Source organism: Eptatretus burgeri, chromosome 15 (assembly GCF_056783735.1).
Source record: "Eptatretus burgeri isolate ZD-2024b chromosome 15, Ebu_testis_v1, whole genome shotgun sequence".
Classification (NCBI taxonomy): Eukaryota; Metazoa; Chordata; class Myxini; order Myxiniformes; family Myxinidae; genus Eptatretus; species Eptatretus burgeri.
Genome location: NC_140975.1, coordinates 67,574,523 through 67,591,911, shown reverse-complemented (window position 1 = coordinate 67,591,911; position 17,389 = coordinate 67,574,523). Strand labels below are relative to the sequence as shown.

At 44.5% G+C, this 17,389-nt stretch overlaps 1 protein-coding gene across 2 annotated transcripts in view; it reads left to right on the top strand.

Moving 5' to 3' along the window:
- PTCD1 (pentatricopeptide repeat domain 1) overlaps nucleotides 1-15,666 on the top strand; it is a 39,670-nt gene extending 24,004 nt beyond the window's left edge. The window contains exons 4-10 of one of the 2 annotated variants that reach the window (XM_085856612.1): nucleotides 936-1,037; nucleotides 1,151-1,981; nucleotides 7,664-7,780; nucleotides 7,911-8,093; nucleotides 8,270-13,706; nucleotides 13,977-14,158; nucleotides 14,305-15,666. In XM_085856612.1, coding sequence (XP_085712738.1) covers nucleotides 936-1,037; nucleotides 1,151-1,981; nucleotides 7,664-7,780; nucleotides 7,911-8,093; nucleotides 8,270-8,446 — 1,410 coding nt within the window. In that variant the 3' untranslated portion in view covers nucleotides 8,447-13,706; nucleotides 13,977-14,158; nucleotides 14,305-15,666. Of the gene's footprint in view, nucleotides 1-935; nucleotides 1,038-1,150; nucleotides 1,982-7,663; nucleotides 7,781-7,910; nucleotides 8,094-8,269; nucleotides 14,159-14,304 lie in introns of both variants that reach the window. The other variant, XM_085856611.1, reaches the window with a different exon arrangement.
- The last annotated feature ends 1,723 nt before the right edge of the window (nucleotides 15,667-17,389 follow it).

Genomic DNA, 17,389 nt, shown 5'->3' with positions numbered 1-17,389 from the left:
CCAAGGGTGTCGGGGCTGAAATACGCAAAATTCGAAAAAATACTTTTTCTCGACCTACGTTCACTATTTTCAATACTTGTCCTACAGTTTTGAATGTGGAGAAACGAGACTTCGGAATTAAACACTTCGAGATCTTTCAAAAATTTTACTCGAGCCGATTTTTGATTGAGGTTTTATTTTTCAAATGGTAGTCCTGCGAGGAGTGCCAGTTGGCAAAATACGCAATAGAAAAAAATCTTGCCAGGCAGAGGAACAATTGTATGTGAACCAATATGTCTTGGCAATGAATCTTCGTCGGTGGATCGGTCTGAATGAAAAGCAAAGTATCCAGCGCTTCGATCCAAGCGGATCCCTACCGGTCTCTCTCTCTCTCTCTCTCTCTCTCTCTCTCTCTCTCTCTCTCTCTCTCTCTCTCTCTCTCTCTCTCTCTCTCTCTCTCTCTCTCGAAAGAGGTTGTGAAAATGTTTCACTTGTTGTGATGCAACTGCAGCATTGTGGGAAGTCTGGTTCCCTCAGTGCCTCTTACTCTCAATTATGACATGCATCGACATCGGCCAATCAGAGACAGTCATGTGAGCCAATTTGCAGCCTTGTTTGAGGATAATTTTCTTTACTCCTTGATTTCCAGCATTATTGTTTTTGTCCAGAAGTGTGCAATACGAAAAGCTTGGCAATGTCTCTCTTCTCATCTGTATTTGAAGTTTGAACTTTTTTTTTTCCTCGTTCCTCCCCCATCCCCATCCACACATATCATTCCCTAGTTCTATACTCGGTGTATTGTAAAAGTTGTAAACAACATGTTCTTTCCCTTGCCCCACCAATATGCCTTACTTTTTCCCCAAGATTAAATCTTGCTCCGTATCCTTTAGAAGACGAGGCTTTTATTGTTCTTTGTCATTTTCCACTAACCTCTTGAGGTCATGTTCCACAACCAGTGCATGCAGGATGAAGGCCATTGGCCCACAAACACTACCTTTGCCCTGCTTCTTCGAGCCTGCAGCAAGGATGGCAAGACCGGTTTCCGATGTGCACTTCAGGTCTGCAGGGTACCGGGCCTCACAAACTCGATGTCTCGTATCACCTGGCACTAATGTCCCTTCCCCATGACGAGTTTAAATTCCATTAATCAATGAACTTGTTTGCACTGCAGGTGTGGCAGGAAATGGTGCGGTTCGGGTTCGAAAGATCTGCACAATGTTACAATCTTCTGCTTGTTGCTGCACGGGACTGTGAGCTCGGGGACCCAGATGTCGCCACACGTCTGTTGCTGGAGGCTGGGAAGCCTGCGCTCTCGATGGAAAATGGGCACACGCTATCGTCCCTCCTTTTGGGAACAGACAGGCAGGGCCAGGGTGGGCAAAAGGTTTCTCATGCACCTAGTAAGCTTAATGTAGTATCGCTGAAACGGCGATTACTCATAAATAGGGATTTGGGTTTGACGGGGAAAAATAAGTTGAAAAGTAAAAAGGCAGACCATGAAGGTGAGGCGCTATTGACTTCTGCTTTGGGAACGACACCATGCAAGCCGACACCGGGAGCAATTCCACCACCGATGTTGCAGTGCGAACCTGATGACCGATCATGGACTGAGCAAGTTCTCAGTGTACAGGAGCGTGTTCCTGCAAGTGCGACACTGACCACTTATGAACGGAAGAAAGCGGAATTACTACCGTCTTCTACGTTCCACCCAGAAGATGCCCTTTCGGATCAGCGGATAGTTGCGTTGATGCCCTCACCATTACGATGGCAACGGCTTGCTCTACTCGGCGGCCCTAAAGTGTTTCTTGGCCGTATGAAAGATGACGCCGTGCCTCCAGACGTGCGTACCTCCACGTTGCTTCTGGAGATCTTGGAGCCTACCGTTGAGGCTGAACTGAACCTCCTCCAACAACTTGCAGTCTTCAACCTTCGCCTTGACCTCGGGTTCTACAATATTTTGTTACGGAGACGAGCACGGCGCGGCGACCTGCAGGCAGCAAAGGTGAGCTTTTGATTTTTGCATCCTTTTATGGCATTTTGCATCCCATAAATCAGCAAGTGCAACCATAGTGATTTTTGTTGTTGTTGTCGTATAGTCCAGGTCAGTTCTGTTTGAACAGTCCACGGTACTAAAATAGCCGATCGATCTCCTGGGAGGGACGCTAAGATCCCTCACATCTAAGATATTGTGCTCTTGCCTTTGTGGTGCCAGGACCATAATGTGTTTTATTTGTTGTTGCTTGTGATGCTGCCATATCTGGTCTGTGATTGGGTGTTTATTCAATGTGAATAAACTGTTGTGTGATTATGGTCTGTGATTGGGTGTTTATTCAATGTGATCCATTCATTTCTTTGATCAGATTTCTATTCCCCTGAAGGTTTGATAAAGTTTATAACTTCAGTGTTATAATTGGACCAGTAAGTAGCATTGAGGTAAAATCCCTTATTTGGAATAAATTATGGACCTCGATATTTTAAAGATTCAAGGTGGTGGTTTTATTTTGTTTGTAAGATCCATGAGAGTCTTTATCTCTTTGCCATGGTTTTTTTTTTTTTTTTTTTTTGTATACCTTGGTCGAGGCTCGTATGAGAGCTAACACACAACTCACAGCAAGGAGGCATGAGACAAGAGGGGCGGGAGTGGAAGGGACAAAACAGTGGGGAACAGACACATTAGGTGAACTGTGGAAGGGAGAGGGATGGGGATGGGACGGGGAACATGGCGAAGAGAAGATGGACATTTCAGGGACTTTCAGGAAGGAAAGCAGGAGAAATGAAGGAAGTGGGCTTGGGTGGATTATCGGGGGTAGAAAAGATCGAGGATTTGGATGGGGGAAGATAAGAGGTGGTGGTGAACAGCTGTTTTGAAAGCCTGGAGGGAAGAATGGGAAAGAATAGAGTGAGGAAGTTTATTCCAAAGGCGGGAAAAAAGAGGAATGAAAGAGTGAAGATGAGCAGTGATTCGTGATTTTGGTAGTTTTACCAGAAGGGGGTTGTTGGCGGACCTTGAGCGCCCTGTGGAAATGTGGTGGGGACAAATCGCAGAGAGAGCAGGGGGGCAAGGCTGGAGAGGAGTCGGTAGAAGACAGAAAGACCACCGACCAACCTGCGGTGATTGAGTGAGAGGCCCAAAGACTCAGCTTCATTGCGGGAGATGCCGATGATCTTAAATGCCCTGGTTTCGACAGCGTGAAGCCGAGAAAGGTGGGAGGAGCACCAGCCCAGAGGGGAGAGCAGTACTCCATCAGGCTACGGACAAAAGCTTTGTAAGTGGTCAGGAGCTCAAGAGGGCCGAGGAAGGACTTAGCACGACGGAGGATTCCCAGTCGGCGACTGGCTTTTGAGGCAAGGTTGGAAATGTGACTTTCCCAGGAAAGGTCATGGCAGATAGTGAGACCTAGAAGCTTGAAAGAAAAGACTTCTTCCAGAGGATTGTTGAGAAAGTGGATGGGGGGGTTTTGTAAACGGTCCTTTCGAAGAGACGTAGTGAGAGTGTGAGATTTGTCTGGATTGAAAGACATGTTCCACGTGTTGGACCAGTTTGTGATTTTATCCAGATCTGCAGTGAGTGAAGAAGCTGCTGCTTGCCGGTCTGAGGGATGACAGATGGTACGGCAGAGGGTGGAGTCGTCGGCAAAGAGAAATAGAGGATTTTCCAGAGGGTCCGAGAGATCATTGATGAAAACCAGAAAAAGAACAGGGCCCAGAACGCTACCTTGAGGAACTCCAGCCTGCACAGGAAGAGGGGATGAAAGAACTCCATTTAGGGCCACACATTGACTGCGACAGGAGAGGAAGTCTGCGAGCCATGAGTGGAGATGGCCTTGAATACCATGGGAAGGTTGATGGTGAAGGTCAACTCTTTGTCCATTTACCATCTCGCATTATCTGATTTGAGCAATCGCTCGGTTTGGGTTGCTACGCATAGTTAACTAGAACGGCACACGGTAGGGTGCATACCTCTGCCAGGCTGAACGGTTTACGTTTTGTATCCCACTGATAGGCCGTACAAAAATCCTAGTATCCGGATCTGGACCTTCACCAAAATCTAACAAATTTCTCCTTGTCATGCACCCAACCTGTCCACCAATTTTTATTTTTATTTTTGTCTGAATCCATTGACAAATTTTTGAGATATGCTCACAGGCAGTCAAATGACAGACAAACAGGGCTGAGAACATCACCTCCATCCACTTCTGGTTGGCATACTTGAGCCAAAAGAAAATCCTACTGTTCAAATGGGAGATCGGTCAACCCTTGTGGTGTAAAGCTGTAATCGTACATAGTAAGGGGTTATTCTCATAGCTCGGTTAACTGTTACCCAGGTACGGAACCTTTTTGGAAGGGAAGATGGGACATGCATCATCTTATCTACCTATGTAAAACACAGTGTATTGTCTGTCCCCCTTCATGTGGACGATTTGAGTTGGGTTTTGAAGGCCAATCTTTCAACACGACTGTGTGTTCACTACGGGGTCTTTTTCAGGTTAAAAAAAAAAAAAACTCGAAAAACATTTCTCAGAAAAGAGTAATTACATCTCTTCTATTGGAAATGTAGACGGTGACTTGCAACCGGGCTTCAAGGGTGGTGTATAGATGCGTTTAAAATATAACAATAAATACAAAGCACAGGGAGGTGAAATTCGTTGCACATGATGTGCAGCACGTGCAGAGTAAAAGAAGCATTCATTTACGTACGGAGGGTGTCTAATAATTAAGGAAGATATAAGCCCACTTGACGCTAAGCCGAGGCTTCAGACTTTGGCATGCTAACAAGGCTGTACCATCAAAATGAAACATCCCAGAAGATAAAATAGGGTTACATTTGTTCACGTAGTGTTTAAAAATAACCCTTTTTCTTGCTACGAAACATCATATCTTCCAGTCTCCTTGAATATTTTGAATAAAATAATTCCAAACCGTCTTTTTTGATGGGATTTTATACTCGTTCTAATATGATGGCACGTACATGGTCTTGTTAGGTCATCTCTTCCGAGATGACCTAATAAAGCCGGACCAAATGTCCGTACGTCCGTCCATCCGTCAATTTTTCTTTCCAATCTTGGTGAAACTTAGTATGTGGGTAGAGGTCGATGAGTGTTGCACAACGATATAACTTTTGTGCAGGTTCAAGGTCACGAGGTCATGTAAGTTATAAAAATCGCCATTTTCAAAACCTATCTCGTCTGCCATTCCACAAGATATTTGGCAATTGTTTATTGATTATGATAGTAAAAAATATTATCTTGTATCTAACCGGACAGATTTTTGAATTTCCGTCCCGTTTGGCCGCCACGTAACCTGGAAGATGGTCAAAAACGCCTCCGGTACAAAGAAAACTTTTTACTTCCGATCTTGATGAAATTTGGTATGTGGGTGGAGGTCGATGGGTGATACCCAACGACATATTTTTCCCCGGATTCGAGGTCAGGGTGAAGGTCACGAGGTCACAAAAGTTTTGAAAGTTGTCATTTTCAAAACCTATCTAGTCTGTTATTTTAGGAGATATCTGGCAACAGTTCATTGATTATGATAGTAAAAAACATTACAGAGATGACCGGGGGGTAATTTTTTTTTAATATAGAAGTTGAAGCACACAGAAGAGCTAAATGACAGCGTGGCAGGTGAACAAACTGAAGGACTTTTAACGTATAGGTGCACTGCAGGATGAGAAGGGAAGGCCACAGGGACTATAGAAAAACTCAGGTGTGAGTGTGGCGAGAAAAAAAAAACCCAGCAGCAGTTTTGAGAGAATGGAGGGAAGAGCAGCAGGTAACAGTTACAAGAAGGTTCCGCAGGCAAAAGGTGAGATTGAGGAATGGAGGCATCTCTCACCCCCCTTCCACCCCGGTATCCCCTCCCTCCCTCATCCCTTTGATCCCCACCAGCAGTTGAGTTGGATTACAGATTGTATTTCCATTGCAAGCACTGTTTTGTTTTGTATTTTAATTATTCAAAAGTTGAACCCATTTGTTTGAGGGGGACTAGTGGGCCCGGTGGTTCGATGGACCAAATTTTCATTGGTCTTCATTGCCTTGTTGCATACCCACCCTGCTGAACTGCTTGAGCATAAGCTTGCCTTTCACCAAGCCCAGATGTGATTGGGGATAACGCGGGGATTATATGTTCATTATTATTATTGCAATATATATGACCGTTTTTACAGCCATTTTTCCCTGCTGTGCAGGGGTTTGGCTTTTTCTTGAGGCAATGTTTTTTATGGCCGGATGCCCTTCCTGACGCCAACCCTGGTCGCCTCTTACGACACACAGGGATATGGTACACCTATTCTAACTGGGGCATACACCGGGACCAGTACACTGGCACTCATTTCGCCGACCTCGGAAGGATGACAGGCTGAGTCAACCCCCTGGTGTTAATTCAGCAGCCAACGGGGCTTGAACTCAGGACCCTGGGATCCCAAGCCACCACCCTAACCACTAAGCCAACACCAGGCTTGTTATTATTGCAATATGAACCTACTATTCTTATTTTTATTGTAAATAGTATTCGTGTTGATTAATATATGCTTTGTTACAATATTTATCATTGTTTTTGTGATTACCTCCACCACTGAAGGTGAAGGAGGTTATGTTTTCACCCTTGTCTGCTTGTTTGTCTGTCTTTGTTTGTGTACAAGATATCTCAAAAAGTTGTGGACGGATCCGGATGAAATTTTGTGGACACCTTGGGTGTGTGACAAGGACGAACTGATTAGATTTTGGTGAATATCCGGATCCGGATCCAATAATTTTAAGTGACTTCACCATTGAGAGATAGGGCTACACTAATATATAGCACGATATCTCAAAAAGTTGTGGATGGATTCGGATGAAACTTGGTGGACAGGTTGGGTGTTTGACAAGGACGAACTGATTAGATTTTGGTGAAGATCCGAATCCAACTACAAGAATTTTTGAAGTGATTCTTCACCATTGAGAGATAGGCCCATAAATGATACATAGCACAATATGTCAAACATGTAATGGGCCAGATATGTTCTCGTGGATCAGGCATTACAGGGCGGAGGTATGTGCTCTACCGAGTGCCCTTCTACTATATTTTGTAATACCTTAACCTTAACATGGCATTTGTTTAAAATGTGGGAATTCCAACGGATTTATTTGTTGTTAATTAGCCAAATCAACTCAGGAGGTCATGACGATCATTTTGGTGTGTCCCATTCCACATCAGAATGCTTGAGTATAACTCTACAAAAAACATGATGCACACACACACACACACACCCCCCTCATCTATTTATATTAGAATGTGTTTATATACATGTGCTTGCCATTGACTTCATTTTTATTATCCCCCGCCGCGTGGCGGAAGGGCGATATTGTTGTCACCCGGGTCGTCCATCCGTCCGGCTGGGCGTCAACATTGATTTCAATGGCGGGGGATTCCCCATCTCTGATGGGTATATTTATTGTTTCTCACCGCATTGCACCTTGTACCATGATGTCACAAAGGAACGTTAATCTCTGCCTATCACCAAGCGAGGAAATATTTTTCAATCACAATCAGGAGTGGCATGAAAGTGGTGCTTTGTAGACCCGATTTACGTCTGACAACAGACCATGGACTACTTCTTTCTTACCTTGATGATTGGACAGCAACACATTTTGGCAAAACACATATATGTGGCATTTTGTAGTTTGATATTTCTGTTTCCCTGTAGGAGGTTATTGGACTGATCGCAGAGCAAGGCCTCATCCCAGACATGGCCACGTACTGCTGCCTTGCTGTGGGCTGCAAGAAGGAAGCAGATGGAATACGCCTCTTAAACGATATGCGAGTACGACACGGTTACCTCGAGGGTCACCATGCGCTGTTGCATGCCGCTATAGGTTGTCACCTTGTTTGTTGCTCTATCCGATGATTTTAGTGGAGTAAATCTGTTGAGCCTATGGCTTTGTGTGTTGCAGATGTCAGGCATGGAGCCCAATCAGAAAGTCCTGGGTGCACTGGTGAGCAATGCTGTCCGGAAGCTCGACTACACTTACCTCAATTCCTTGCTTAATGATATGGAGAAGTCTCGTCTTCCTGTCAATGAGGTCATCTTACATCAGTTAGAGTTTGCCTCACGGTACCCTCCTGGTATGGACAAGGTGAGGTTCCATAATGGTGAAGTTCGCTTCCTTTACCTCACTTTGCATTGTATTATCTTTTTCTCATGTCTGTATCCCTCTCTCTTCTAGTATGTCCATGTCACTTTCCATCTCAATGTCTGTCTGTGTGCATGTCTCTCATGCACCTATTTTACTGTCCTTTTCTCTGTTTGCAGTACTTTTCACCAAACATCTACCTGGAGAAAATTGATGGTTTCCGGGGTTATTTCCAGGACTGGAAGCACAGGGTGTGTGGTGTGGACACTCCACACCCTTGGGCACAGTTTCGGAAGCCTAAGAAGCCGAAAAAAGAGGAGCGGAAAGAAAGGGAAAAGTTGGGGAACATTGTCTAGCACTTCATTGAATCGGGTTTCACTCCCTTCCCAGCATTACTCATCTTTGTCTTCAGTCTCTCTGTGCCAAAAATATATCGAGAGTGAGGCCTCAAAATTAAAATATGCAAGCTGGCCAGGTCTAATTTGACTCCTCGTTTTCCATAAGCATGTGGGGAAAGGGGAGGAAGAATTGAAATCTTTCATTTTGTGGACATGCACCACTACTACTTTTTCTTCCATCCCAGATTATTCCCACCTTGCGGAATCGGCCGGGGAAGGTTTTTTTTTTGACCCAAGTCTTTCATGAACTGGCTTGTCAGGCTTTACGTTCGACTGAAGCTGATTTGGGTTAGAATCCACAATTTTAGTGTGGCAGCACCTCTCCTGCTCTTCATGAAAGACATCATTATCAATATCTTGGTCACCACAGGGTGCAAAAAGATTGTGGGATGATATGGTGTCTCACCATAGACTAGCGAAGAGTGGGATAGAACTGCCTCAGGAGAGCTGTTTTACAGATGGGAGAAAAGAGGAACAAAAGTGTGAATGTGCGACGTCTCCCTGGGGCAATTGGTAGGTTACCAATGGAGTTGATCTGATTACAACAAGAGCCTTTATATTGTTACGTTTGGGGGGGGGGTATGCATTCAAAGGGTAATTAGGATGTTTAATTAGGTATGCCATGCTGTTCGAGTTTACCAGGATCTCGATGTAATAAGTAGCAATTCAGTGGTGATAAGTTGTCTAGTAAATGTTCATTTCTTCAAGGGGGGAAATGATAATTGTCACGTAATTAGATAGGGACACGGGATAGGGTAAGTGTGTCTGCGTAAACCCCTTTTAGTAGTCCCTGGAGGCTTGCCGTGACGTCACAGGACAGTGCTGCGGATGGCTCCGCCCCGTGATCACGATTGGCGGAAGGCGACGGCGGTGGGCCAATAAAACGGCTCGATTGGAAGTGACGAGGACGGGAGGATAAAAAGGTTCTGTTCGGGGAAAAGAGAAGAGGAAGAAGATTGGTACAGAAAAACCGTTTTGGTGGAGGTTGTTGTGCTGGGAGCGTGCTGTGTTGTTGCGCTGATTCGGCCCTGGTTTCATCGTGTCTCGAGGCCTTCCTGAGCCTCGTTCCTCACCTTGGTTGGCTCTGGGGTTCTGCTGGCTCGGAGTATGGGGTCGAATGGCGGGCGGACCTGCCTCCCTCTCCTGCTGGCAACTTGGCGCCAGAACTGGTTCCCTGGCAGCTGTGAGCGGACTTGGGCCAGGACCAGGAGGTCGACAGCACTAGGGTGTCTCCTGCCCCTGACGAGCGCAACGCCAGCTCGTCCGACGCCAATCCAGGGACTGTTGCGTCCACACCACGGGCCAGCCTGACCACCAGGACCAGCTACGTGGTGTGTGTGTGTGTGTGTGTGTGTGTGTGTGTGTGTGTGTGTGTGTGTGTGTGTGTGTGTGTGTGTGTGTGTGTGTGTGTGTGTGTGTGTGTGTACCTGGCACCTTAGAGGGTTTGAGATTTGTATATTCATTGGAATTGTCTGTGTTTTCCCCACGCCCGAACCCACACCACCATCCCATCGAATCGCCCCGGATCCCTCTTCTTGCCGAGTCTTGTTATTTCTGGTTAGAGAAATAAACATCATCAACTCAGTGAAAAGCGACTCGTGCCACCTTCCTCGTCCCGTTTGCGGTAGAGCGATTAGAACCGCCATCTTTGGGTTGTAGAGGATAAACCGCCTCCATCGTTTCGGCTCATTCTACATTAGCGGGACTGTTCAAGTCCCGTGGACGTCACAATATTATCCCTTACCAGAAGGTTACTCTGATTATGAATGCCATGGTCAGATGAGAGTGGAGAGGTCAAAACAGCAGAGGCTGTAAAACCACATGGAATATAGTGAAGTCATTGACCTGTTTGTGGACATGACAAACTGATGACCGGTACCGGTCGGTACCTTTATGGGTATTGCCGGAGATGTACGATGTGTTCACATCCAGGAGCACAAGGTGGGATGTAAATTCCTCATGTCTTTAAATAATTGAGATTTGAGGCAAAATTATCATCAGTATATTAAAGTAGCCGAATTTCTCCGTTTGTCCCTCTGTCTGTCACGCTCTTTTCGCTAGGACTTCATTCTGGCATTACATCTAGCGCTAGGCTAGGCCTTTACGAAAGTGCACGTCGTCTCAGTATCCAGCCGTCCCATTGCCGATGGCAGTTGAACATCATAACTCTAACTATGTGACGTCCGTTGGCGACGGGCTGAATGCTCGACACTGCGTTAGGATGATGGATTTAGTAAGATGATGGTGGTGCGTCATTATGTCTTGTGCTAGGCGAGGCCTTTATTGAGCGCGTTGTTCATGACTTGATGAGAATTGCATTTTGCAACTGGAAAATAAAAACAAATAACGTCTGATCCCTGAGAGCATCAGACAAATTGATTTTAAATTTTTTTTGTGAATAAGTGTGTGTATGTGTGTTTCCTAAAGTTAACACCTGGGTTGTTAACAGTAAATAAAATGTTTCTGGAATAAGAAAATTGCAAATTCCTGCATTGTATTATTACTGAACTGTAACTGATGTAAGTTATGTTGTTCAACCTCTGTCAACAAAGCCACCAGTTCAATGCTCGTGTAAACAAAAAAGACCACATTGCTGAGGTTGCAGCAATTTTATTTTTTCCACCGACGTACAAAACTCTGCTGTACTTTATCAGCAAAGTGCAGTATCTGGAATCTCAATATAAAAAAAAGGGCTCACAGTTCTCGGAAACTCTTGGATGAAAGAGTATCAACGAGAGCGATGTCGATGGTGCGTCATATCAAATCCCCACTTCCTACCAAAACCCGAGTTTAAAAGATGGCAAAAAGTTTCACGAGGAATGATCCAATTGTTAAATCAAAATTTCATGCATTCCCCCCCCAATGGTGATTGCACTTATGAAGTTTCATGAAATAATGTTTTGAAATGTGCCCCTAATTACAATTTTTGGTGTTTGAGCTTTTGACCCCACCCTTGAGGGCAGGGCCAAGAATGAAACTGTTCTTGCATCTTCATGCCACGTGGTGTTAATAACGACCAAGTTTGGTAAATTTCTGTACAACCGTTTAGGAGGAGATAGTGTGAAGGACAAACAGCCGACTACAATATTATTGGTTTTTTAAAAAACATAATTTTTAAGCGTCAGGATAATGAGGTCTTATCTCCGTGACATGGCCAAAAGTATGTGGACACCTGCTCTTCCAACATCTCATTCCAAAATCATGGCCATTAATATGGAGTTGGTCCCCCCCTTTGCTGCTAAAACAGCCTCCACTCTTCTGGGAAGGCTTTCCACGAGATGTTGGAACATTGTTGCTGGGATTTGCCTCCATTCTAATTGTATACACCTGTCAGCGCTGGGTGTGGCTGAAATAGCCGAATCCACTAATTAGAAAGAGTGTCCACATACTTTTGGCCTTGCAGTGAATGAGTCTGTTAAAACGAGATGGGTAAAATATGTTGAATTGAGAAAAGTGTAGGTCGGACGATGTGAGAGAAAACTGAGGGTAAAGGAGTTTTAAGGGTGGCCGAAGGAAATTTCATCAATCTGAGTATGTAGTGAAAGTTTGTTTGTGTACATCAATGCATCTTACATTTACATATACCGTCGTGATGTATTTAACATCTTTGACAGTTAAACCCATCTCTTTTCACCAACTCAGATTAGGGGAGGTATTAAATGCATCCGACACGTACGGGGACATTCGCTTACTGCACCACACGTGGCCTGGCCCCTCAAGTTATGCCGACTGTAGACCCGTGTGACTGCGACTCTCGTTGCCTGGCACCCGCCATTTTGATACATAACAGTGGGGAGCCCGAGTTAAGCTACACCTCTGTGCCTCTGCCCGTCAGCCCCTCCACCTGCATGACATTCGGTCCGCATCTGAAATCCACATGTTTTTGCCAAGAGCCGGGAAAAGAACGGAACTCCAAAATTCCTTCTCTTTTGTGTTCTCCGCTTAGAAACCTCGATGCAATTATTTCTTAGTCCTGTGATTATATGCATCAAAGGATTAGACACACGCAGTGCTGGGTGAACTACTTGAGTGATTCTCGAGTAAATGATTTGCAAATACTCCCAAGTTTAAGAACTGGACTCTGACTGACTGTTGAACTGCGCACGTGTTATAATCATTTACTATTCGTTACCAGCATTGTAACATGTACACGGTTTAATAAAGATCATATTTTTGGAGTCAGACTGGCTCCGGTCTTCATTCTGTGCACGTCCGTCGTACAAAGTTGACCATTGAGCAAGTAATTTGATTGCAAGAGCTAATCCACTCGGCCTTTCTTGTCATCAATCGCAGATGTGTGGGAAATTGGGAACATCGGAGCCCAGCACCCTCTTTTACACCACCTTAACACATTACACGAGTTCTTTACCGCCGTTGATGCACCTTCTTTACACCACTTTGACGCGTTACATTAGTTCTTCGTGCCTGTTGTTTGTGTCCTTTTTTTCTGTTTGGAATGATTGATTATACCCGAGAGGCAGACAGACTAAGATAAATGATCACACTCCTCTGGGCATGTGCGAGCGTGACGAGTTCAGAACCAACGTACTGCTCAACTCCAGGTTCCTTTTCCGATTGATGTTCAAAATATATCATTCAATTGAAATGAAGTTGTTCTTCGATCATAAAGTGACGTTTGTAGACAGACAGACAGACAGACAAACAGAAGTGAATGAATCGCTGAACCCAGGTTTTCGCTCCCAGTGTGTGGGGTTACAATAACAACAGATAAAAATCCCATCATTGTGTTTCACAACGTGTTCCTGTATTTACCATGGTGCTCAACATTGTCCCCTTAATTAACCACAATGGTGGAATCATTTGGAGACGTCTCGCATCTCACCGTTGATTGTCATCCCGTATTTGGTTGATCACCGCTATGATTAGATGGGCTGACAGGTATAAAAATATAAGGTGAAATGGATTTTGCCCATGAAATGACCTGCGATCAAAAGATTACGCAAGTGCAACCACGAGATAGGCAATCGATCCTAGCTGGAGGTGTGCACCTGTGCTCCAGGTGGTCGTAGGAGAGAGGGGTACAAAGGTTCTTCTGGCCTGATCTGTTTTTGACTTTGTCCTGCCTTCCCCGTTTTCAACATGGGCATGGACCCGTTCTTACCATTTCCTGAAGACCTCATGTCTCCACAATTGGCCCGTCAAGGTCCACTGTGATGGAAGTTGTGAATCCTTGTAACCCAATAACTCCCAGTTGAAGGTGAATCGGCTTTTTACCTCATGTTGACGCGTTTCTTTACCTGCTGCACACCTTTACAAAGCACCTGTTTCTTTTCATTGTGGAAAAACATGCACTTGCATTTTTTTTGGAGGGTTCTTTTAAATTTTCTTTGTGTGCCCCAATACTTCCGCTAATATCAAGGTACCCCACACGTTCCGCTAAATTCAATGATTGTTACCTCCGTCACCGAAGGTAGACGGAGGTTATATTTTCACTACTTTTCTTGCTTATTTGTCTGTCTGTGAACAGGATATCTCAAAAAAGTTACGGACGGATTATGACATAACTCGGTGGTTGGGTTGAACAAGCCGAGTTGAACAAGCCGAACAACAAGTTGAACGAGAACAAGCCGATCCGATGTTGGTTGAGGTCCGGATTCAGATCTGGCCTCTTGGTGGGATATAAAACGTAAACTGTTCAGCCTGGCGCAGGTATGTGCTTTTCCAAGCGGCGTACTGTCATTTATAAAGTACTGAATTTTTTTTGTGTATATTTTTTTGTGTATCTCTAATGAAATCGTATATTTTGTGTATATCTAATGAAATATATATATTTTTTATTCTTTGTGTACTTGCAGATAAACCTTGACTGACCAATGGTCAGGGCTCCTGTGGCTATGTGGGACAAGTTCGCTTGTAATACAGGAAATTTTGCGAAAGTGCTAATTCTTTGCGTGTCGTAAATGATCGAGCTGAAAGACGAATTAAGCTAGTGTCTGACTTTATTCACATGTGCAATGATGAGAAACAACGTCAAGCATTGCTACAGTGCGTGGAAGAGCACAGGAAGCTTTACCCAGGCTATACAAAACAAACGATATGTTCTCTATAAGATATCTGTGTGGTTGCTTGTTTGCTAGATTGTTATGTTGTCATGTATGAAAACCATGTTGCTTAAAACATATTTGGTTGTTCTCATAATTGATCATGCTCTCATTTGTCATTAATAATGTCTTTATGAAAACGCTACTACTGATATTCTGAAAATATCGCTACTGAAAACGCTACTACTGATTCACAAGTTTGTGAATAATATTTATGGGTACTTACTGTCATAATGGTGCCGACTGAAGTGCATTCGGCCATCTAAACACAGAGAAGTATATTTTAAAAAATATTCAAAAATCAATATTGTTTTCCAAAAATATGGATTTTTCCTGAAATTTCAAAATGGCGGCCCACGGTCAAAAAAGGCGGGAATATTTTCAAACTTTGGTCGATCACCGAACTTCACTAGTGGAATCGATAGGCACATATTGCTTCATTCCAGCAAGTACTTTTGCAAAAGTGGAACACCCTATTGTGAAAGGCACCAGAAATGATCGAAATATTGCTCTAATTATCCCATTTTTGATTTTTTTTTAAAAATGGATGATTTCTTCACTAGGAAGGTCAAGTAAATATATAAATAACCAGAAAGTTTTGCATGTCATGGGACCTTTAAACGTTTCTTCTCTTTAATTATTTTTTTTTTCTCTATCTTCAAAAAATAAAATGATTATCCATTTCTGTTTTCTCCTCTTTCTGACAGTGCAGGTATTTTATGGACATGTTTTGTTTAATCGTACAGCTCGGTTTGTTATCTTATTCACTCGTTCTCCTTTTATTATTTCTCTATGCGTGTCACGTGTGAGCAATTTTTTCCTGTAACTGAAGATATTGACCTGATATGTCGCTGAGGAGTGAAGTGCAGTGACTCGCAAACTTGATAGTACCTTTTATTGCAGTAGTTAGCCATTCCTGACAGATTGAGCAACACCTGTGTACGATAAAGGAGTTCACTTTACCAAAGGTACTTCTCCAAACGCTTAACTTATCCTTCACACCTGGGAACAGTTGGTTCTCAGCATCATCTTGTAAGAGCCATGGAACCATTACCTAAATCTGTTGATGGGGCACCAATGCAGCCGAAGACAGATCCTTTCAACCAAGATCTCCCACCTTACACACCCAATTATCCGGGAAATATTCCCATTGGACAAGGACTCTATCAGGGTGGCCACCTCGTGTGTCCTCAGGGTGGACAATTTGTCTATGTTCAGGGTGGACAAGTTCCATGTCCTCGGACTGACGAATACACTGCCGCTGTCAATGTCTACACACAGCAACCCATCGCCGTACCCTTGACAGTGGAATCTGCGGCTGGACATCAGGTGAACGAAAACAGAAAGTATACACACTACTTGGTTTGGTCCATCCTCAACACCATCTTCTGCAATTTGATCATTGGCCTTGTGGCGATCGTATTCTCCGTCAAAGTGAGTATGGCATCACAAGTTTGTGCTGCACCCATTTCACCGCCAGTCTCATCCTGAAGGACAAATGTTTAATTGCAGTGTGTATTCGAACGTACATCTACTTGATAGTGAAACTACACTGACACTCTTTTTAGATGTTTTATTAAGTATGTAATTCACCTTTTGGAGACATACAGGGTGTTTCAAAAAGAGTGATACAACTTTAAATGTTTATTTACAAAGAAACAGAAACCTCAGGAATGTGAACCAAACATTTCTTGAAAGCTCATGACATGGTATTTTCTATCACTGATTGCTATTGCACTAAGTCACTGCTGGAGTTAGTGAGAGCCCAAGGTCTGAAATTGCCATTTACGCAAAATCCTTGTAATTGACATTCTCGATGTGTGCCCCTCGGTGGTTCAGACACGCATTGATCCTAACTCCAAAGTTAGGATTCTTTCCTGTCAGTCTCAAGTGGCACTGCCTGGAGGTAGTCTGACACCTGCTTCAGACCATCAAGTGTGGTAGGGTAGTTTACACAGACAGCCCTTGGCAGCCCCCCAGAACCAGTAGTTCAGAGGGTTCAAGTCTGGGCTATGAGGTGCCCAGTCAAAAGAGGTACCCAGGGCAACGAGGTGGTTTCTGAAGAGATGCCACAGGAAAGTGATGGTGTCACCAGCTGTGTGTGGGTCACCAGTGTCACCAGCTGTGTCACTGAAGGTGGACAGAGGTTATGTTTTCACCCGTCTGGCTTTCTGTCTTTCTGTGAGCAGGATATTTCAAAACGATCTGGACGAATTCAGACGAAACTTGGTGGATGAGTTGGTTAGGTAACAAGAACAAGCCAATTAAATTTTAGTTCAGGCCCGAATCCAGATCCCGCCAATCAGTGGGATACAAACTGTTGAGCCTGGTGGAGGAATGTGTTCCACTGAGTGTCGTTCTCGTTATTTATGTTTGGATCAGTATGCTTTTGGTCCAATGGCCTTGTGTGCTGTTTTATACTCAGTCGAAATTATTTGTCTGCAAGAATGAGAAATCCAAATGCGAAAAGAGCAGGCACGAGGTGCGACTGCGAAAAGAGCAGGCACGAGGTGCGACTGCGAAAAGAGCAGGCACGAGGTGCGACTGCGCAAAGAGCAGGCACGAGGTGCGACTGCGCAAAGAGCAGGCACGAGGTGCGACTGCGCAAAGAGCAGGCACGAGGTGCGACTGCGCAAAGAGCAGGCACGAGGTGCGACTGCGCAAAGAGCAGGCACGAGGTGCGACTGCGCAAAGAGCAGGCACGAGGTGCGACTGCGCAAAGAGCAGGCACGAGGTGCGACTGCGCAAAGAGCAGGCACGAGGTGCGACTGCGCAAAGAGCAGGCACGAGGTGCGACTGCGCAAAGAGCAGGCACGAGGTGCGACTGCGCAAAGAGCAG